General features: G+C 42.3%; 1 protein-coding gene across 2 annotated transcripts in view; it reads right to left on the bottom strand.

The window, feature by feature from the left end:
- PKN2 (protein kinase N2) overlaps positions 1-23,649 on the bottom strand; it is a 146,380-nt gene that overhangs the window by 18,324 nt on the left and 104,407 nt on the right. For both annotated transcript variants that reach the window (XM_088482206.1, XM_088482205.1), the window contains exons 4-17: positions 21,455-21,575; positions 20,678-20,823; positions 14,119-14,332; positions 11,088-11,273; positions 10,085-10,194; positions 7,051-7,194; positions 6,277-6,352; positions 5,192-5,366; positions 4,624-4,759; positions 3,453-3,589; positions 3,272-3,347; positions 3,097-3,188; positions 1,821-1,997; positions 1,328-1,390 (exon numbers count right to left, since the gene is read on the bottom strand). In XM_088482206.1, the coding sequence (XP_088338332.1) occupies positions 1,328-1,390; positions 1,821-1,997; positions 3,097-3,188; positions 3,272-3,347; positions 3,453-3,589; positions 4,624-4,759; positions 5,192-5,366; positions 6,277-6,352; positions 7,051-7,194; positions 10,085-10,194; positions 11,088-11,273; positions 14,119-14,332; positions 20,678-20,823; positions 21,455-21,575 (1,853 nt within the window). The remainder of the gene's footprint in view (positions 1-1,327; positions 1,391-1,820; positions 1,998-3,096; positions 3,189-3,271; positions 3,348-3,452; positions 3,590-4,623; positions 4,760-5,191; positions 5,367-6,276; positions 6,353-7,050; positions 7,195-10,084; positions 10,195-11,087; positions 11,274-14,118; positions 14,333-20,677; positions 20,824-21,454; positions 21,576-23,649) is intronic.

Raw genomic sequence — 23,649 nt, 5'->3', positions numbered from 1 at the left:
GCCCCCCAGCCCTGGGGACGCTGGACTGAGAGACAGCAGGCGCCTACCGCAGACGCCCGCTGCCTACCTTATGCTGCCCCCCGTAAGTCCAGCCACAGTCCACGGGGGTTCCGCTAGCTAAAACCCCCAAGAGCCCGCCGAGTTCCGCGGATCGCTACCGGTGGTCAGCGCCGGCGGGGGTGTCGGAGCGGTAGCATGGATGTCCGCTGGACTGTCCATGCTACTGCTCTTGAAGATCTTCAGGGGCTGACACAGCCCCCCTGTGCGATGACCCAGCTCCGGCCGGGCACCTACTGAAACTGAGGTGCCTTGGCCTGGGGACGGGGCCCGATGCATCCTGGGATGGAAGTTTTAACTGTGTGGTGCCCATGGTGGCGCCAAGCCTATGCCCCCAAGGTATCCCTGTGGCTCCCTAAGAACCCTGGAGTAGAAACAGCAGCATTCCTGCAGCAGCCAATCAGAATCACACTAGTCCACTGCCTTGGTACAATTATCCGCAGACCGTTTTGTGTAGCAAAAACAAACAAATCATAACAATAAATCCTAGCCTGTCTGCCTAACTAAACAGAAGTGTCCCTCTCTAAAGGGGCCTATCCATTAGGCGACCGGAAAAACTGAACGACTAGCATTCAGTCCTTCAGGTCGCCTAGGTGCGGTGCCCGCACTGAACGGCGTTCAATGAATGTCGTTCAGTGCAGGAGGCCGACCTATCTGCGAACATGTGGAACCTGATGATCATCGTCAGGTTGACTAGCATGTTCCACAGATAGTCTGCGTCAGCAAGGACGCAGCGTGCACACGCATCGCTGGTCCGTGTCGGCTATCCATTAGACTACTTTCTGAACGTTCCGACCAAAACCAGTCGTCTAATGGATAGGCCCCTTAAGAATGAGAGGACATAATGTCCAGCTCACACAAAACAGAATTTAAATATAGCACTTACATAAAGCCATAGCAGTCTCTATCAAAAGGTCAGTCTGCTCCCCAGGTAGAAAGTGACACTAGGGAGACTGCCACACCCATTATCAGCCTCTCACAGCTGGTCTGGCAATCAAGGTTGCTAATCAACTTATGTCTACCAGACAGAAGCTAAAAACCTGGGGCATATATCTCTCCCTTTGACAATTTTCCCAGTGTTTTTGTCAAAGAAAATGCAAATAAAACAATAAATAAAATAAGTGTGACAAGAGGAATATGTTCATAGCAATGAGGCCTAAACTATATACTACCAATCGGCTCTACAGGTCTAGTGAGTCTCTGGCACTCAAGAGATTAAATATAAAAACAAACAAAAGTTTGTGAAAGTTCTACATGCAGAGTAACTCACCTATAAACAATCTTGTGCTCATGTAAATACTGAAGGCCAAGAACCACACACGCTGCATAGAACCTGTGAGGATGATAAAATTGTGTCAATTACTGCAATGACAGATCATCCTGGGGCATTCAGCAGAGCAGACAACGGTCACAAGACTTGTTCCCGAGAACCAGGCTACAAAAAGGCACAAATTTATTAGCGATGCGTTTCAGAAAGACGTATAAATACTATAAGTTTCTCTAGTCAGTGCTGTAAACAGAAAGTTTATATTTGGAATCATTTAGGCTTTTATTAGTAATGCCTTTTCATTTTTTTTTTTTTCATTTTAAAGATCGCACAAGCTACATACAGAGAGCAGGAGTTTTACATTTTGTTCTGAAGCCTATAAAGACAACAATGAATATCTTCTAAGGATGCCCAAGCATCTTATGTTGTAGAGATGCCATAGGAAGGGAGAGCTAACTTCTGGGATGTCTTAGGAGTGAAGTATAAAACAACTTACACAGCTCTGGGTTCTGAAAACACATCGGTGTGAATGTGCATCATTAGGTCTCCTCCAGCCGCGTATTCCATCACAAAACAGACATGGTCTTTGGTTTGGAAACAAGCAAACAGGTTCACTAAAAACGGGTGCCGCACACTATTCACAGTTTCAAAGATGCGTTTCTCACACATAAGGCTGGAAGGGATAAGATAAGAGACAAGCTGTAGCCATATAGTGACAGCAACAGGAAGTACACACAAGAGGTTTATTACAGTAAGGCATACATAAATTGTATTATAGTTTTCCTCCCAGCCACACTCATTGCCAGCAGGAGTGTCTCGCAACTTCTAGATCCGTCCATTCTGGGGTTAGTGGGATATATAGTTGACTAAATTCCATTCTGCATGTTGCCTAACTAAATTCCAGAAATGTCTGACCAACTGTGCATTCCCATAGGCTATGGCAGATGCCAGCTTCCTTTGGATTGCGCAATATAAATGCCGGGAATCAAGAATTTACCAGTAATATCAAGTGTACGGTGCAGCAAGGCCACAGTGAGGGAAGTGTGTCAATCATTTGGCTATATACACTGGTTTAATCGGTGATAATGCCCGCGATACAGTCCCAATCCAGTGACAACAGGGAGCTTTTAGAGCATTGTGGCAATACAAAATCCAGTGAGTCTCTTGAAAGAAAGCTACATCTGGATGCATATTCGCATGGTGAGCTACCAGCCTCTTCCTCCTAAGTCAGGGGTGGGGAACCTTTTTTCTGCCGAGGGCCATTTTGATATATATATAACATTATTTGCGGGCCTGGTGCAGGCCACGCCCTCTCCGTTTGATGTTACACAGGGACAAGGCCACAATTGTCAGTGATTACAGCAATGCCTGGAGCATCCTGAGGATGCTCCGGGGAGCTGTAAGGGCAGCGGTGTGTATGTCTGACGCTGCAAGCGGCACTGCTGCATAGATTCGGGCTGCAGGGCGCCATTCTAGGCACTCTGCTAGCCAGATGAGGCTAGCAGAGAAAAGCTCAGAGGGCCAGACCAAATGATTCCGGGGGCCTTATACGGCCCCCGGGCCTGAGGTTCCCCATCCCTGTCCTAAGTGATATGTTGAGTCAACCAACATTCCTAGAGATTAATTCAGTAGATTAATATTTTTAAGGTGTTACACATTCAATGGTTAAGATTGGAAATCATTACCAGCATCTGAACCACTGGAGCTACTTAGGTGGTTATTAGATATAGGTGTAAAATGAGTTTTATGACATCAAAACCATTTAATCATACCTGTCAACCTCATCACGGGCTACTATGTCTCCTTTTTTTAAGGCTTTGATTGCAAACATTTCATTAGTGTTCTTGTACTCTGCTAGCAGCACCTGAAATGAAACAAAGCTGTCAGTACGTACAATCTAGGTTGGGACACGGATGGAGCAGCAATAGAAAACTTAAGCAAACCTACTTTTCCAAAATGTCCTCTTCCCAACACTGCACAACATCGGAAGTCCTGCAGACTGAACTGAAACCGCTGCTGCACTCTGCGGAGAACATTTAGCAAACTGATAAAGGTGCCAATTGTTGCATAAACACAAACCATAGAAAACAACCTACAAATAAAAATGTAGAAAGGTAGAGAACGTTACCTTCTGTCCTCAGCCTCACGTAGTGCAAGGTAATCCAGGTCCGATACTGTGATCTCCCCTTCATTTGTTAGGTCTGTTGTGGATTTTGTAGCTACACTGTTTCTATTATTTGAAAAGTCATAATTTGGTCCCATGTCCTAGTTTAATAAGGAAGTAATAAAAATTATATAAAAAACACATGCAAATTAAACAAACTCCCCTCACCTAAAACTGATAGAACCAGGGTGGTTCCTCTACTTATCACCTATGAACTTTATGCTACAGCAACAACAGCCTAAAGAAGTGCAAATGTTACACTGTAATTTATAATTAAGACAGCTGACTGGACAAAATGCAGCTGCTAGGTCTTATTGTTTTGAAATAGGTGACCCCAAGGCATAGGTCCCACATACTTCTAGTAGCTGAATGGAAGAGAGTTAACAAACATATTGTGTTCACATGGAGCTCTTCTGTAATGCTTAGATTTGTTTAATATCTCAATTTTAATGAGTCATTTTACTACAAGCCAGTACGGTTACATCATGGCACACTACAGGAGTTTGTCATCGCACAAGAAATGGGAAGGGGGGCTGCAGGGGGAGGTGCTCTGAACGCAATAATATGCCACTCTCTAAGAGAATATTCTACTAAAGGAGGCCCCCACTTACCAGCATAGTCCTTGGGCTTGATAAGGGCGATCAATAAGGCATTAAGCATTTTATTGTCAAACCTCTTACAAATGTTTTTATGAAGAGAGACTGCAGCAAGGGGCTCTCCCATATCTCTATGTACCCACAGGTCTTACGAAGATCAGAGGGATTCAAAACCCATATCAGGGGACATTTATCACATGAATGCACAAGAGAAGTGTAGTAAGTATAATCAATAAATTGTGCTTACCTGAAAACAGTCCAAGCAAGTATATCAATAGCTCTGTATTTTGCAGTTTTATCTTACCTACTGAACCTTAGTGGCCACATAACCAGATATGAAATATACATATTTAACCAACACATTACTAGCCACTCTTTACATGTCCTTTTTGTAATCATTCAAAGCATATTGCTCAAAATCAGCTGAGATCTAAAACCGCCCTCCCTTTTCAATGTCACAGTTTGTTACTCCAGGGGAGGCCAATGATGCCAGGGAATGTCTGCACATATATGATGGCTTTCAAGTCACAGATCTGTACCTGAGCTGGTATGCTGGGTGTCTTCATTTCTGATGTATTCTGATCTAGATCAAGGTCTAATGAAGAGTCTCGAGGTGGAGCGGTCGGTGCTTCTGGTTCTATTTCAAAGTCCAATTTGCCAGTAGGAGAATCGCTTCTAAAAAAAGAGAACATCCACGTTTTAGGGTTTTATTTCTGCTGACAAAAACAATTCTCACTATGGGGGAGGTAAAGTGGAGAGTCAATCAGTTCCTGACATTTCTCAAACACAGCCTGTAAATGACAGGAGCTGATTGTTTAGTACTTTCTCTCCAAGCTTTGATAAATCTTCCCCATTGTCCGTTTACCCAGCACAAAGCTATTACATAGCAAAGCAGTGACAGAGTAGAGAAGAGTAGGGTATGTAAGTACTTGCAACCTAGAGTGATGTAGAGCCTAAGCTTGTACTGCTTAAAAGGTAGAAATGTTAGTGCACTATAAGTAATGTTGCCCAGAAGTATTACACTCCAAAATGTAACTAGCAAGTGGACAATGAGGGGTATATGGAGATTTAGCAATAAATCACTCAGACCATTCGACCATTCTGTACCTGACTGATGGTGATAATTCTACATTCCGCGTGTCCACAATTGGAACTGAACTGCTAACAGGAACCTGCGGACTGTAGGTGCCAGAGTGATTGACTGTAGGTATTGCTCTTCTCACCAATCGTCCCCAAGTGGCAATGTTAATATTCATCTGTGGAGCTCGAAGGAATGTTTTTCCTGAAAAATGCAACGGCCAATAAATACATGGATAGAACAGAATGTGAAACAATAGCACCACTGCTTGTTAATGGCGAGCACGGCCAACCCTTTTCCTGGGGCTTTAGCCATCATATTACTGGTACGCGGTCAATATCCCGACTGCTGGGATTCCAGCGCTCAGAATACCGACGCCGTTATCCCGAAGGTAAGTACTAAGGTTATGGGTTAGGCACTAGAGGGAGGAATAGGTTTAGGGTGTGGGGAGGAGGTGGTTAGGTTTAGGCACTAGCGGGGGGGAGGTTATGTTCAAGCACCAGGGAAGATGGGTTAGGGTAGAGGGGGAGGGCTAAATTGGGTGCGGTATGATTTACCGCCGGCGGTTGGAATCCCGACAGCGACATCCCGACATTGGTGAAAATCATGATCGTCCCCAGGTAAGTATTCACTAACCTAACCTCCCCCCCCCCCCCCCTCCCCCTAACTCTCCTTAGGGGCGCCTAATCCTAAACCCTCCCCCAAGTGCCTAAATCTAAGCCTCCCTTCCCCGCCACCTAAACCTAAGTACCCCGGGGGGTTTTGCCTAACCCTAAGTTATCCCCGGGGAGCCTAACCCTCCCTCCCCCTAGCCTAACCCCAAGTTCCCCCCGGGAGCCCTAAACCTAACACTAATCTCCACCCCCCCCCCACGGCTGTCCGCGCTCGGCATCACTTCGATCGGGATGCCGGGCGCCGGTCTCGGTAAAATGACAGGTGTCTAGATTTAGATGCCTGTGAATTAACCCTCGCCGGGATAAAGCAGTCTGGAGGCCGGCTGTCGGGATTAAGTCCACAGGCTTCCCGACTGCATAACAGTTAAAATACCTACCGACAAGTGTCGGTATTCTAACCCTTTTGGTATGCCGGCATCCCATATGTATTCCCATATTACCTTGTTGTTTTGAAAATATTTTCTTTTGCCTCTGAAGCTTCGGTCTTCTTTCAATAACTGGATTGAAAAAGGTTACCTGTACATTGAAAAACAAATTAGATTCTATTCATCTGCAGTCCTTCTAGTATATATAATCACACACATCAGATTTAAGGTAAACTGGACAATGTTTTAACACCGGCCAAGAAACCTGTAATATTCCTGCTGCATTACTTTACTTAAGTTCTATAAAACATGTTACTAAGCTCATAGCAGAAATAAAAGAAATTTTTAGCTGTCCTATAACCACTTCTATTCCTCAAAAAGCCGTTTATCTAATTCCATCACACAAAATACAATAGATTGGGGTTGTCCTAAACAGTCTCTTTGCAAATGGTAAAAGCAGAGCTAATAAAGTATGACTATACTAGCACAAGCCGCAACGCAGAAAAGTATACAATACCTTCATAAAAAAAAACAAAAAAACAAAAAACAGTTAACACTGTACTACACACACAGGTGTACAAACCTGCGGTTCCACACATTTTAGAATATCAAATGTTTTGCTTATATTAGATTCTCTCAACTGAGACATATTTAACAAAAGGGGTACTATACTATATTATAGAAAATATAAAAGGGTTTTGCTTCTAAATACAGGACAAAACAAAAAACGTGAAATTGGCTGCTTAAATATCACGATAACCTTTGCAATTCACAAACATCTGAAGGGAATGAAAACATACGGATGACAATTGAGCATAGCTACCAAATTGCTGTGCGCAAAGTTCTAACCTCTGCAAAGAGAGTGCCCTGTGGCTCCAGGTACAGACACATGCCATGCCGCTGATTGTCCAGGAAATCTTCTAACCTCAGAAACTTTACCGCACACAGCGATCTCCAATCCCGCCAGAACACAGAAATCTCCAATTCCCGGGACTAGAGGGAGAGCAAGCAATGATTAATAAATCTGAACATAAACACTAGGAAAACTTTTTTATAATTATATATATATATATATATATATATACACACACACATATACATATATATACATACACACTGTAGAATAGATTCTGTTTACTTAACCACAGCACCAACACCCAACTGTCTTGTATCAAGCAGTATTGCAACACCAAACGTTGTTTGTAAAAGTTTACAGGTTAATCCAGAGGTCGCCAAAATCTGCCATTACAGTCCAGGTCTTAAGGATATCCATGCTCAAGTCCAGATTGACTGAGGCACTAATTAAGTGTCCTGTGCTCAAGCATGGATATCCTTAATATGTGGACTGTAATATAGAGTTTGGGAACCTCTGGGTTAATCTATAGACTACCAGAAGTAAATCGATACACTAAATAATTAGCATTAGAAAGGTTTTTCTGTGCACTAATGATCACATGATGCCATAATAAATCATCAAGTGTTTCATTGTTATTTCCAAAATAATTTTTTAAACTATAAAAGCTACAAACTTCAGCTGGTAACTGAAGAGTCCTTAAACAAGTAAACGTCCCAAAGAGAAGAGGATTTGAAAAAAAAAACACAAATTTGGCAAGAGTAGCACCTTTGCTCTCCGGTACTGGTGACAATCGTCATCATAACTGGTTATTTGCACCTGCCCCCAACTCCATCAAATATTATGACTCATGTGTAACGGTCTCTTTTTTTAAGGTTGGCATGTTTTCACATTTACCAAAATGCAACCATATCGTACTCTGGCTAAAGCTGGGTACACACTAGACTATTTGACGTCCAATCCAGCAGAAAGTCTAATGTGTACCCACTATGGGCCATATTCAATTGCCGGCGAAAAGTCCCGGACTTTTCGCATTGTGTACTTTCTGCCGTCATCGCTAGTTTTGCCTCCGGAAAAGTATCTCACTCATCACCGCTTTTCGCCCTATTCAATTGCAAAGGATGCGAAAACGCGTCCCGGCGAAACTCAAATAGGCAAAAAGTGCTGTCAGATTTGGGGAAAATCAGTCCGACACCCCCCAAAAGATGCATTGACATTGGGAATCACTATGGATACCCCCGAATAGCCTGCTGAAGGAATTTTTGGTGCTTAAATGCACTCTATTGGTGCTATTTAGCGTCTTTGCACAAGTGGTGAAAAATAGCATTTAGCAGGTTTCTTTGCTAAAAATAATTAGTTCCAGCAAATTTGGGATACATGAAAATGGGTGCAAGCATTGTTGAAATTCGCTAAAGTGTTTAATAAAAAAAGGTAAAGAAAACACACCTTCAGCAAACACCTGAAAAACAAATAAAAAAAAACACCTGGAGCATACTTGGGGGACCCCCTTGAGTCTATTTCGCTAGTTTTTAAGTTTGTCCCCCAACTTTGACCCCAAAACGAAAGTACTTTTTTGGGGTGATCTAAAGTTTTTCTTCAACTTTTTTGATGCAGTTTGGGGGACTGTCCCAAGGCTGCAGCCACATCTTTGCACTCCAAACCCCCAATTCCTCACCTTTTTCCGCCTCCATTCAGAGGCAAATCTTTTCCGCTGGTTACAAGGCGCAGACTTTTCGCACCGGCGAAAAAATTCTTTGGGAATTGAATACGGGGATAAGTTCTTGCCTGGCGAAATGATGTCACCGGCGATAACTTTTCGCCGAAAACGGCTTTTTGTTGGCAATTGAATACGGCTCTATGTCGCTGACATGCAGGGCTGACGGGGAATGTCGTTAGCGAGCACCATGCTGCCAAATGCAGCATGGCCCCCGCGCTCTCTGCCTGAATAGGTAAGTGTGTATGCACTTGCCGGTGAGGGTTCCCACACTGGGTCCCGTCACTGCAGAGGTCGGGCTGGGTACACATCATCTAGTGTGTACCCAGCCTAAGTTACAATATCTGAGTACCATCCAGACTATCCAGATGCAAAAAAGGCATAAGTGGCAACTTTGCATGGAAGAGAGGTTTTGGGCATGCCAAGACTAAAGGCCGGTACACACTAGACGATGTATAGTGTGTAGCGGCTTTGTTAGCGACGGCACCTGGTGGGGTGGCGGCATCAAGTGCGTACACACTTGCTGATGCAACATGGTCCCCGCTGATGAACATCCAGCAAAAAGAATCACCTGCTTTCAGCTGCCATAAGTGATATTTTGTCCTAGAGTCACTGAGACTAAAGTTGACTGGTGCAGTCAGGATCAGGCAAAAACACTTTTAAAGGAGCCTGGTAAATGCTTCTTGCACTCTGAAGATGCCCATAAACCCCGCAATTTTGTAAACAAATTAGGTAAATTTGTTATTTGTAGCCAAATAGAATAATGTACATGGGCTCAAAAGTATTGCAGATCTGGATCAACTTCTGCATGGAATAGCTCAGGTACGGATCAGAACGGTCAATAAGCCTGGACATACGATAACTATGTATGTGGTGACCATCATCTATGTGGTTTTCACTGTGAGCCAAGCATTCAGATTTGGCAATACACATATACCTAATGATTCTACAAAGTCTGGCCTTAGTCATATGCAGTGGGTCTCAGGACAGACTCGTGCCCAACACCACTCCGCTAACGGCTCCCACTGAGGAGGGGTAATAGAGAGAAGAGACTTTGGAAAAGGGTTGGTAGGGTAACTTCAAACCTGTAACTTCAAACATCAAACCTTTACGTTAAATATTTAAATTTAATTAGGAATTTCTCTCACATCTGCATATTTATACAGTAACAAGACCTATATGTAAACTTAATTGAAAAAGCTATTTTTTTTTTATGAACAAAGTAAGTCAATTGCTGAATATTATAACATGGGATTTTATTTGTCCTATTGCGGAAATGGCCAAAAGCATTTAATGTTCTTCAATGCATTACATACTCTGTCCAGCTCCAGTGTAAACTTCTGGTCCCATGACTGGTTGGAAATAGGTTTCCAGTTGGTCTGACCAACAACGGTATTGTCCAGCTTCAGCACAGCACAGACCTCATCTGTAAGGAAATTACAGCAACTCAGCTTAAAGGTTAAGAGGATTGCAGGAAACAAAAAGCTCCACTGTTAAACCCACAATAACAAAATATCTGCTTAAGAAAAGATTACAGATTTTCTTATTTGTACAGAGCCCAATGTAATAGGAACAGATGAACTGCTTTCACAAAGGGGCCGCCTCTCCTTGCCAACTGAGTGGTATTAACTAAGGATTGTCGGCAAAACCCAAGTCTAGGTTAGTACGTGAATTAAGCCTCAAATTATAGCTCACTCGCTACATACAGAATAACGACCTGCAATATATTTCTGATATAGCACATTAATATGCACCTGTAGCTTACCGATAATGTTTTAGAACTAGTGACATTCCCTAAAACAAGTCTTCAGTCTGTTAGCATATTAAACTGTAACCCGCATTTTAGGACTATTATTAAGAGTAAAACAATTAAATTACTAACTAGATTTTTTTTGTCCTTTACAAATGATTATAAATAATCTGTAATGAGTTAATGTGTTGGGACATATACAGTACCATGACCTTTCTGCCTTATCAAACACTGCTAATGTCTCTACCTTACTGTAAATGCATGCGTCAGCAAATCCTAGATGCCTTGTTGCATGTAAAAAGATGGTTTTCTGACCTATACCACAATTTCTTTTCTTCTATTACTTCTAGAACAGAAGCAAATATCATGCAGTTTTAATTACATCACTTCAGCCAGTAGGGATAAAGTGTGACTATTTTTGCAAACAATTCAAGGGTAAATTTGACTAAAGAACCTGGAAACGCGAGCACCAACCACTAGAAAACATTTTTCCATAAACGCAGTTATCATAAGATGCTACTTTGCCAAGTAAGTGTGAATGGAAGCAGACAATAACAAAGTTACTGAACTGGAAAAGTCATCTGTCTTCATGAGATTCCGACTGCTGACACTTTTATTTTTACTTGTCCTGCTCATAAAGGAGGATCTGGCTTCACTCGGACTCCAGCCAGGGAGGGTAGTGGTGGTGGCTTTGGACCTGCCAGGGACATTCTCCAGAATATCCTGACATCCCATGAGCCGGACTTCTAGGGTACCTGTGGAATACAATCAATGAGCGAAGCAGCATTCAATATAGTATTGTGTATCACAGATTAAAGCTAAGGCCTAGAATTGTAAGAAACTCTTTAATATACACAGACATTAGCAAGCAAGGCCCTATTACCTCTTTGTCCATTACCCAGTCTCATTATTTAAGCTTTGTACCAAATTATAAAGCACAGAGGAATATTATGGCACTATATAAATAAACGTTAATAAATAGCTGAGGACAAACGGTCAATGTAATAATCACCACCAGCATAGGACTCATACTGTGCTGCTATGTGCAAGAAAAATGCCATCACATCATTAATTCCCTAATACAGTGGTTCTCAAACTCGGTCCTCAGGACCCCACACAGTTCACTTTTTGCAGGTCACCCAGCAGGTGCACAGGTGTAATCATTACTTACTGACACATTTTAAAAGATCTACAGGTGCAGCTAACTATTTCACTAGCAATTATGTAAGGAGACCTGCAAAACATGCACTGTTTGGGGTCCCGAGGACAGAGTTTGAGAACCTGTGCCCTAGTAGCATCAATTCGATTTGATTTTATTTCAAAACTTTAAAATGTAAGATTCAATGTTAGAAATCCTTTATTTACATAGTGGCAACAAACTCACAGCACTAAATAATCAGACTTGTATGCAGGCACATCGTACCTTGTCCCTATGGAGCTTGCAATCCAATTTCCCTAAAACAGACACTCTAGTAGGAAGTCAATTAACCTACATAGACTGTAAATGTAAAAACCAGGTCTGTGCTGGCACGGCTGGAGGAGCAGCACGGGGCTGTGTCGGCTCTACATATACACGCAGGAAGGGGTCAGGGGGAAGCAGAAGCAAAGCACAGAAACTCAGATATGGGTCTAACATTTGGCCACAATGACATTAACATGGAGATCAATATTACCTTAGTCCACAAACCCCTGATCTGCCATTATAAAAGAGCATGCTAGTTTATGCTAGACTAATGTACTTGAGAGCAAACACCTTACACTGGCATACTTTGAAAAAACAAGGCTGCAAAGTTCAATGTTCCAAATAAATAAAAGTAAAAACAGAAACAGTCAAACAGAAGCAATACATTTAATAACTGCAGTAAATTCAGGTATTGTTACATGTATATCATTTGTAATTTATGACTAATGCTGCCCATCCACTAGGCGATTATACCTAGCAACGGAGCGACAATGACAGTCGTTATCGCTCCATCGCTTGGTAAACTCCCGCATATCGGGCAGTAAAAGGTTAAATACGACCAGCGATGCGCGTGCCCGCTGATCGTTTTTAACATCAATCATCGCCCGAACATGACGGTCAACCTGACGACCGCCGTCAGGTTGCTATGTTCAGGGATGATTGATCTGCATACACTGAACGTCTGAACGTTCAGTGTATGCAGTTCACCCGGCGGGTGACGACATAGTCGTAATAATGCCATCGTCCCCCGCATCGTTAACTGGATGGGCAGCATTAGAAAGAAAACACAATTGCCAATCAGATCAAAATCTAACAACTCTAGGTCTATTTACAAATAGCAATTTACTTGATAAAGGCAAGTAGTTGTGCAACTACTATACCCTACATACACACACCAATTTACTATAAGGATGTGTCTTTTTATAATGTAGCCCAAGTTGCAGCAAATAGTCCTCCTCGGCGACAGGTCCTGTGCGACTCTACTGCACCGCGCGTCTTTCAATCAATATGTGTGTCTTATTTGCATAATTAAAACTGGAAGGGGCAGAACTACATTGCTAGCATACACTGATGAATGTGACATTTGTACATCAGTGTGCGACAGTCTGGATCTGTGTAAAAAGGTTTCTGATGTGAGCAGCTTTTTTCACACCAAGTTCCGTTGTGCTTCATCTGTGACTTTGTACGTGTGTAATACCAGCTCCCGTGCAATGAAAGTAGCAATCTAATGCGTCTAGTACACTGCGAGCAGCTTTTCTCACACCAAGTTCCGTTGTGCTTCATCTGTGACTTTGTACGTGTGTAATACCAGCTCCCGTGCAATGAAAGTAGCAAGCTAATGCGTCTAGTACACTGCGAGCAGCTTTTCTCACACCAAGTTCCGTTGTGCTTCATCTGTGACTTTGTACGTGTAATACCAGCTCCCGTGCAATGAAAGTAGCAATCTAGTGTGTCTATGCGCTCGCAAGCGGGTTGATGGTGGCCCAGTGCGCATGCGCACGACGGAGCCGGCTCCGTTGTGCGCATGCGAGAGACCTGGATAGCGACGGGCAAACCGTCGCTCCGGGTCTTGTACCAAAGGGGGTATGCTGTCGATGTTGAGTGACAGCACGCCCCCTTTGGTGGGCGAACCGGGGGCGTGGCTTCCCAGACGGAGCCGTTCCCATGGAAACGCCTACCGTCTGGGGCCGGCCCCACTGACATCACAAGTGATGTCAGTGGGAGTGCTTTCGGCTGTTAGAGCCGAAAGCACTCTTGGGCTTGCGGCAACGAGACCCTACCACAAGGATCTCGTCGCAAGCCCGATGGTCGCGATGGTCTTGACCATCATCATGGCCGCTCGCTATAGCTGTGGATGTTCCATTGTGCTTCATCTGTGACATTGTACGCGTGTAATACCAGCTCCCGTGCAATGAAAGGTGCAGTCTAGTGTCTCTAGTACACTGAGTGACTTTTCACAGCATCTGCAATACAACTAGATGTCTTAGCGCCTCAGCTGTGCTGGGTGTTGGCACCATATGGAGTAAATACACTCAGTGTATGTGAGCACATCTGTAACATTTTGATCACAGATAATTTTCCCTCCCACCAAAACCGATAACAAAACAATTTTCACCACCACTTCTCGTCACGTGTACCTGTTAGAGCAGCTGGCTTGGATAGTGTACTATACTGGTTCTGTGTGGAGATCATGCTTTGTCGTGGGCTCAATGTTGGAGACGCAACCAGGGAGAGCTCCTCAATGATAATACTACTTTTAGGATGGTTTTTTGGGAGTTCACTAAGTCTTTGTTCTAGAGAATACTTCAAGAGGTCCAGCTTCTGACTAGATTCATTAAATCTTGACTGAGCCTGAAAGGGACAAAAAAACAAAACAAAATGTAAACTATTGTAAACAATCCAGGGTGTGGGTTAATCGTGTATACATTCACAGAAGCCATTGGGAGTTGATTCAAAGGCGGGCTTATACCAGCCATCTAGTGGGCGTATAAGCTGCACACCCTTTGGGGCTGCAGCTTAGCCCAAGCTCATGTATATTTGCGCACACCCTATGGGGCTGCAGGCTATGATATTCAATTTTGGGGTCATTTGTTTTGCTGTGGCTTGCTCCAACATTAGATCATGGGCATTGGCCGCAATTGAATCAACCTCATGTCAACACTTTACATTTCATTCACAGGCTCTCATGCCTTGTAATCCATAGCAAAGTACAGCACAAGATATTCTACTACAGACCCGGCTCACCTCATTCATCTCAACAGAAGGGAGCTGCAGAGGTTTCTGTTAGTCACTCTCACATGTATAGGAAATGTAAAATCCTCAGAAACAAAGGTTTACAATAGTATTTACATTTCCAGTGTGCACTCATCATTACTGCTGTCCGCTCATTACAGCGCTCACAGGAAAAAAAGTTTTTATACAAGGTTATAACCAGGTAAATAAAATAACTGCAGACATGAAGACAGACAGAAAAGGCCCTGCTCACTGCTCATGAGATGACCTACAGTTTAGGCTGAGAAAAGAGCGAGGGCGGCTCAGCATGGAGATGAAATTGTTTTGATGGTAAAACACTGTACAAGAGTTACATTTTCAGAGCACGTTTGCATGTGGTTGGTCATCAATCCTAAAGGTGGGTAACGGCAGGGCAGAAGTCATCTAAGCAGTAGTGAGAGATGCTGATTAGACAAGGCAAAGCACTAGCCAGCTGTGGACCTACGAGGGAGGGTTTGATTGTGCTTGGTCATCAATCCCAATGGTGGGTAATGGCAGGGCAGAAGTCATGTAAGCAGTAGTGAGAGGTGCTAATCAAACAAGGCAAGACACAAGCCAGCTGTGGACCTATGAGGTAGAGCGAAATTTGATATGTATGAAGTGTTGGCATGGTTACAGTCTTTGTACATTTTAATTGGATCGTGGAGGATATGGTGAGCCAGCATAGAGAGCTGTAGACTGGAGAACAACACAAAAACAGTGTAGTACAAACAAAGCAGCAGATGGGAAATATGTCATTCTGTTGACCTGTACACAGTAAAAAGGTCATACCACTATAAATAACTACAAATGCATAAAATGACATTTTTATTTTCCTCTTGCCTGGGTTGCAGAAAGACATAAGTACATAATCCTAAATTCCCCAAATACTAAAGCTAAATGCCGTTATCAGTGCCAAGCTTAAGACAGGCAAGTGATTCACTTAGGATGTACTGTGTACCAGCTGTACTAAAGTGCTTGCCTATTATAAATTGCAAAACAAGGCAGGATGCTAAACAAAAAAATATTGATAGCTTATTAAAAGCAAAGTAACTGCAGAGATTCAAAGTGATCTTTATATAACGTAAATGTACACAAACTACTAATCCAAAAAAAAAAAAAATTATTTTAGTTCATATATACTCATACAGAAGCTATGGAACACTATTAGTAAGCTATTGGGCAATGTACAGGCACCAGGATTCCCACACACATAGGTATAATCCCTTGTAAACCTGTATAAACAATGTTCAGGCCATAAGAAAGAAAAACTCTTCATCATAGCCCCCGCTAGGGCACGGTGATGGGGTGCAGAGAGAGCACACTTCAGAAAGCTTGCATTACTTTGTGCATTACAAATGTTATACATACATGATAATCTACCATAGGATATATACTATACTGCACCGATGCTCAGATTAACAAACAAAAAGGCTTTCTGCCCGGACCTCAATCCTGTTACACCAAAGGTAGTAATTGCTGAAAGCCTGTTGTCATGACAATCATGTTCAACAGAAATGACACTGAAGTGAATGTGAAGGAACACACAAGGTGGGATACAGCGAGAGGCAGGTAACCCTACTGTAAGCAAAGTTACCACTGATCAAAGCCAATAACTAAAAAAATTAAGATATTAGTGTAATACATACAGTCAGTTGCATAAATATTGGGACATTGACAGAATTTTCATATTTTGGCCTCTATTCACCACCACAATGGCTTTGAAATGAAACAAACAAGATATGCTTTAACTGCAGACTTTCAGATTTAATTTGAGGGTAATTACATCAAAATTAGGTGAACGGTGTAGGAATTACAACGATTTCTATATGTGCCTCCCACTTTTTAAGGGGCCAAAAGTAATGGGACAAACTAAACAATCCTAAATCTAACTTTCACTTTTTTATACTTTGTTGCAAATCCTTTGCAGGCAATTACAGCCTGAAGTCTGGAACGCATAGACATCACCAGACGCTGGGTTTCATCCCTGGTGATGCTCTGCCAGGCCTCTACTGCAAATGTCTTCAGTTCCTTCTTGTTGTTGGGGCATTTTCCCTTCAGTTTTGTCTTCATCAAGTGAAATGCATGCTCAATCGGATTCAGGTCAGGGGATTGACTTGGCCATTGCATAACATTCCACTTTTTAGCCTAAAAAAACTCTATGGTTGCTTTTGCAGTATGCTTCAGGTCATTGTCCATCTGCACTGTGAAGCACCGTCCAATGAGTTCTGAAGCATTTGACTGAATATGAGCATATAATATTGCCCGAAACACTGCAGAATTCATTCTGCTGCTTTTGTCAGCAGTCACATCATCAATAAACACAAGGGAACCAGTTCCATTGGCAGCCATACATGCCCACGCCATGACACTACCACCACCACGCTTCACTGATGAGGTGTTATGTTTTGGATCATGAGCAGTTCCTTTCCTTCTCCATACTCTTCACTTCCCATCACTCTGGTACAAGTTGATCTTTGTCTCATCTGACCATAGGATGTTTTTCCAGAACTGTAATGGCTTTTTTAGATGTTGTTTGGCAAACTCTAATCTGGTCTTCCTGTTTTTGAGGCTCACCAATGGTTTACATCTTGTGGTGAACCCTCTATATTCACTCTTGTGAAGTCTTCTCTTGATTGTTGACTGACACATATACACCTACCTCCTGGAGAGTGTTCTTGATTTGGTCAACTGTTGTGAAGGGGTTTTTCTTCACCAGGGAAAAAATTCTTATGTCATACACCACAGTTGTTTTCTGTGGTCTTCCGGGTCTTTTGGTGTTGCTGAGCTCTCCACTGCGTTCTTTCTTTTTAAGATTGTTCCAACAGTTGATTTGGCCACACCTAATGTTTTTGCTATCTCTCTGATGGGTTTGTTTTGATTTTTCAGCCTAATGATGGCTTGCTTCACTGATAGTGACAGCTCTTTGGATCTCATATTGAGAGTCGACAGCAACTGATTCCAAATGCAAATGTCACACCTAGAATCAACTCCAGACCTTTTACCTGCTTAACTGATAATGAAATAACAAGGGAATAGCCCACAGCTGGCCATGAAATAGCTTTTGAGTTGAAAGTCCCATTACTTTTGGCCCCTTAAGAAGTGGGAAGCATATATAGAAACCGTTGTAATTCCTACACCGTTCACCTGATTTGGATGTAATTACCCTCAAATTAAATCTGAAAGTCTGCAGTTAAAGCACATCTTGTTTGTTTCATTTCAAAGCCATTGTGGTGGTGAATGGAGGCCAAAATATGAAAATTCTGTCAATGTCCCAATATTTATGCACCTGACTGTAGATAATTAGGGTAATAAAGACATATAAAAATGTAAAACATTTAATGTCAGGACCAAAAATTCAAAAACCTCATTATTGTAATTAAATGTTTGCAAGAAATGACTGGGGTCAACTTATGGCATAGGTTCTAGACTCTCCAGAAATGTTCAGGTATCTATGAATTAGGGGGGAGATCTCCCAAGTTCCCCAAAGAGCACTAGCCAGTCCTCAAGGTAGGAGGAGTGATCAACAAAGGATTGCATGCAATGTTTTGTGCAATAGGCAAATTTACTAAACACAACCTGTGCCCAACACATTATACAACACACTATATACCTGCATGTTCAGCACATAAAAGTACCCACCCAATTAAATTGACATGCCAATCCGTGCCTCCACAAAAAGAGATTACACCCATCTGAAAATTAGCCTCTCCTCCACATTACAGTCATAGACCCCCACAGCAACTACTAAAACATCTTGTAGCCCCACTGTATAAGGGCTGAAATCCAGGAACCAAACATAATGGTTATTACACAGTTCACCTATTGTATAGAAAAGTGGCAGAACCAAAAGTAGGGAATTTATATTTCACCAGACCAATTACTCTATAAAAGAAACCCTGTTTACACAATTAATGGACAGATTTGATATATTGCCCACGGTTTCTGTGACGGCCTTCATAGCCACAACTAAATGACGTTTTCTTTTAGGAAAAGACCAGGTAGCACACGTGAAACATTTGAGCAACACCAAGATGCAAAACCACAAAGTATATATTAGGGGGGGTATACAATTCAATGCACTGTTGATAGCATCGGGAGGGATCTCCTGGAGCTATTCAATTCAGCGCGCTGTTAAGTCCGACAGTTAGAAGTTAAGTCCGAGAATGCAGGTTCTAGTGATTTAACCTGGGTGTTTAGCCGCGATAACCGGTGTTCTCTGACTAAAGTGCTGGCCACGAGGCTATTAGCGCTGCACTAAGCCAAAAAGCAGCCTTGCAGTCGGCACTTTAGTCAGATTTCTCCTCGCACCCTCAGGAGTGACTAGGGAGCTCCCTCCCAGTGCTATCAACAGGACACTGAATTGAATTCCCCCCCATTGTATGCTAACTCTGATATTATTTTAACATACATTTTATACACATAAAATAAGTGTGCCTTATATGTCTGTAAGGCAGGCAATAGGCACATTTCAACTGTGGCCACCATAGGGGCCTTTAATAAAGGATATCCCTCTAAGGTTTGCTACATGGGCTAATTCTGTTGCTCTATCTGAAAACCTGGATCACTTGATTTGTGCTTAGGCCTATCAGTAAAGGTTAGCACGTAGGGTTCAGCATGGTCTACAGATAACCAAACAGACATGCCGATAACGGTCATCTGCCTACTGGATTTAGAAGGTATCTAATTTCAATCTCTGGTATTGCACATGATGTGCGACAATACTTGTGTAGCAGTATCAGGCCAATATGCTAATATTTTAGTATCTGTACACGTGTGGCCATACTTTTATATGCATTAGTTTGTATATTAAACCAGTACCACATCAACAGTACATGTTTTCAAGACTTCCTCACTTATTACATAAATAGCACACCTAGAAAATCTTTTAGAATGAGTCAATTAATATACATCTGGGGTCCAGATAGGAGAGGACATCAGGTCCTAGCCATGGTAACTGGGGACAGGTCTAAGAGTCACCATTTTAAATTACATTCAGATCTAAAAATCAGGCCAAACATGTACCTAACCTTTATATCTACTCTGTGAATAATAAGAACATAAATTAAATTATTTCCAATTCCATTCCTAAAACAACTTTAAGCTACGTGCTGACTGATCTTCCTTCAGCAACTAATTACAGCATACTAGCAAAAAAAAAAAAAAAAAAAAAGGTTCTTTATCATTTGGCTGTAAGCAGGAGGTGGGGGGAGCCTTACCTAAAATAAACTTTATAATCAAACACTACTCCACCTTAGAATAATGCCAAACCCATCTCATCTAACCTGAGACAGGAACACGGCAGTCTCTGCTATATCTATAATAGCACAGTAATGCAATTTAATGGGAGACACTTTACTTCAAAATAGATTGCAATTCCAATTGTGAAATGCTGTATGCAACTAAATGGGGAACCATCATACACCCATAAGCTCTGCCTTCCCTAAGTAACAAAAAAGAAAAAAACAAACAAACATGGATGTGCTATTAAACCCCATGTATCAGCTGCCAAATAATAATCTACTGCAAAGAGATGAAGCTGGGAGTAATACTACGGACAGGAAGCTTTCAGTCAATAGGGACTATGCTGTGTTCACTCCCTACTAGCTAACAGGTTTCCATTTGCAGCATGATTTCCTAATTGTGCTCTATTAGGGTTCTATCTAGTTCTACTGAATCATTAAGCACCTGGCATTCATAGGAAAGCCAGGAGAGCGGTACACACCAGCAAACAAGGACTTTCATGGATTTGGCAAGGTGGCTCAGGAGACTTTGTACATTACACGCAGATAGAAGTTAGCACTATACGTCTTTTTGCATCATGCTGGCAGCTACTCTTTAAATATGTACTAAATATTTGTATTTTCTTATGATAAAATTCCCCTCTAAAGTGACCACCACCATGACGAAGCTGCCCTGTGGTTGTAATTATGAAGACACACTTACTTCGGTAAGGGCTTTCCTGTCTGTAACTTTCCCAGAACCTAGCAGCTTCATTACATTCTTTGCTCCTTCAGCCACTGCAAATTCTATCCTAAAATGGTGCCGCAATTCTTCCATTCGGAGCTCAAGTGGACTAATCACAGGTTTTGCTGAAAGAAATTAAAATGAGAAGTTATGACCACTTTTTAAATAAACCAGATTCAAAATAGGACATTACAGGAGTAGGCGGTTATATTTATGACCAGTGAATAAACAGAACATTCTACCTGACTTATCTTCTAATTACCGTCACCATCATCACTAAATGACATAATATTTTCTTAGACTGTGACAGTACAAAATACGCAACAGTAGACACAGCCCGTTAATTTGTATTATATATTTAAATGATCTTTTTCCTGATCACACAACAGTACATGATGTGCACATCTAACCTACATTTGTGGCACGTTACAGCAGAAAATACAAATCAGCTGTATAAAGTGTTATTATAAGTAGTGTATCTTTACACATTAACACATACTAGGACTGCATTGTTTATGCATATATAGCATACTTGTAAGAGGTCACCAATCCAATTGTAAAAACTAGCCACTAGGTACCTGCGCTAATTTAATTGCAAAGCAATTACACAGAGGATTATGTATTCCCCCTGGAGGAGATTAGAATAGACATAACTGAGGAAATTAATTACTAAATAGAGCTCAAGAAAGCAGGTCACAGGCCTATGGAGGGTGAAATCTAGCTGCCATGGATTCTAACTGCGCAATGACTATTTACCATTATCAAAGGACATTTCATTGGTCTGCTGCATTGCTTGGAGAATCTGCATACGTATAACTTCTATTTTTGTTTTGCTGTCCTGAAGCATTTGTTGGGCAGTGCCAAGCAGCTTCCTGTCCTGTGAAGACAAAGTCATTTTGAAACTCAAGAGCAGGAGAAAGGATTTTACAAATTTGCCTGATTTGTGTTCGAAAAATCAATACATAAATATTTTGGATCCTAAAATAAATGGTAAAGCTATATCTAAACCGCAAAACATTGTGGTGTGCAGGTAATTTAGCAATGATCAGCTGCCATGTTATATCATACAACTGAACACTGTGGTAGCACATTACAGAGAATTACTTTCTTTAACAGTATTACATTTTGTACAATGCGCACTTTTCCCCCTCCAGTATTGGGAAAGGCCATTGGACACCTATTGCAGAATTTGCATCCATTCAGTGATAGAAACATTATTTAACTGAGAAGATCTATTGGTTCATTCTTTCACTTGATAGGTCTTCTACATGTTTTTTTTTACCAGCAAACACATTATTTTGCTCTATTACAAGGGTGGGGAACCTTTTTTTTCTGCAGAGGGCCATTTCGATATATATAGAATATTATCTGCGGGCCTGGTGCAAGCCACACCCCCTCCGTGTGATGTCACACAGGGGTGGGGCCACAATCACCGGTGATTACAGCAATGCCCGGAGTATCCAGAGGATGCTACGGGGTACTGTAAGGGCAGCGGTGTGACAGTCTGAAGTGTCCTAAGGATGCTCCAGGTAGCACTGCTGCATAGATTCTGGCTGCAGGGTGCCATTCTAAGCACCCTGCTAGTCAGATGAGGCTAGCAGAAAAAACTACGAGGGTCAGACAAAATGATTTGGGGGCCTTACACGGCCCCCGGGCCTGAGGTACTCCATCCCTTCTCTATTATATAGAGGTGAAACATTCAAGAGCCAATGTCTAATATAATTTAAAATCATGAAAGCATACAGCATCTTATTTTTAAAACAAAGTGATCCCCCTTTCAGTGATTACATAGTGATGAAAACCAAAAGAAGATCACATGCTTGAGATTTGCCAGTCAGCATTTTAGGAGAGGTCTCTAGTCCCCAAAGCTATTAAGTCGTCTGTGCGGTCTCACAAGAATCACAGAAAACAATAGATTCCTCCCCCTGGATAAAGAGCTTCAACCTCTCCAAAGCGATCTTTTTTTTTTTTTTTTACTGTGCAGCATAAACGGTCCAATACAATGACATGGCTTATGCTGGGCATACACAGCCAGATAAAATGTCTGTCAGACCGACAGACATTTTATCTGGCCGGCTGCCAGCCACAGATGTCGCCGGCATACACTGTGAGAGAAATCTCACAGTGTATAGCCCGACATCCGCGCTCCGCCCCCGGGGGAGGAGACATTTCCCTGTTCCTTCCGTAGGAAGGAACACAGGAAATGTCTGCCTGTCGGCCGCGCTGGGCATACACTGCCCGATGCGGCCGACAGTTACCGTGTAAATATCGCATCGGACGGGCATGCTGGACAATCCTGCATGCCCGACCGAGCAATATTTAACCCTCGGTCGCCCGTGCACACGCTACAATTATCGGGGCGATCCGCCGATATCAGGCGGATCGCCCCGATGATTATAGCGTGTATGGCCAGCATAAGTAATAATAGTCAAGTGCAAGATCTGGTTATTTGTGATGATATACAATATGGCAGGCCATGCGGCTGAGAGGGTTGCAGAAAGGAGCACACAACTCCTATACACAGTGGAATGAATTACAGGAAAGGATGGGGAGATCAGGACCTGCAGTAGCAGGTAATGTGGCTTCTTACAAATGTATGCACTCTCGCCATAGCATGGGAAACAACATTTCAACGGAGAACTTATCAAAAAGACTTCAGAAACAAAATGACTTTTCGGCCTACTATGAATGTGATAAGACCCCTTTGTAGACTGGATAAACAAGTAGATCTAGTAACCTGCTGAGCAGGAGAGGGATATTGGGAAAAAATGGTTAATGTGTGTCAGGTAAAAGACAGAAACAATGAAGCATACAATGGATAGGAAAGCTGGGCACACACCGAGTGATCTGCAGATATATCTGCAGAAGATGGTTGTTCATACACACTGAAAAACCATCAACTGGCCACGGGTCGTGTCACACCCCCCTGCCCGCAGGCCTCTGCTGAAAGT

Source organism: Taudactylus pleione, unplaced genomic scaffold (genome assembly GCF_031769625.1).
Source record: "Taudactylus pleione unplaced genomic scaffold, aTauple2 ptg000017l, whole genome shotgun sequence".
Taxonomy (NCBI): domain Eukaryota; kingdom Metazoa; phylum Chordata; class Amphibia; order Anura; family Myobatrachidae; genus Taudactylus; species Taudactylus pleione.
Note: the sequence above shows the minus strand (reverse complement) of the source record. Positions and strands in the feature narration are given on the sequence as shown.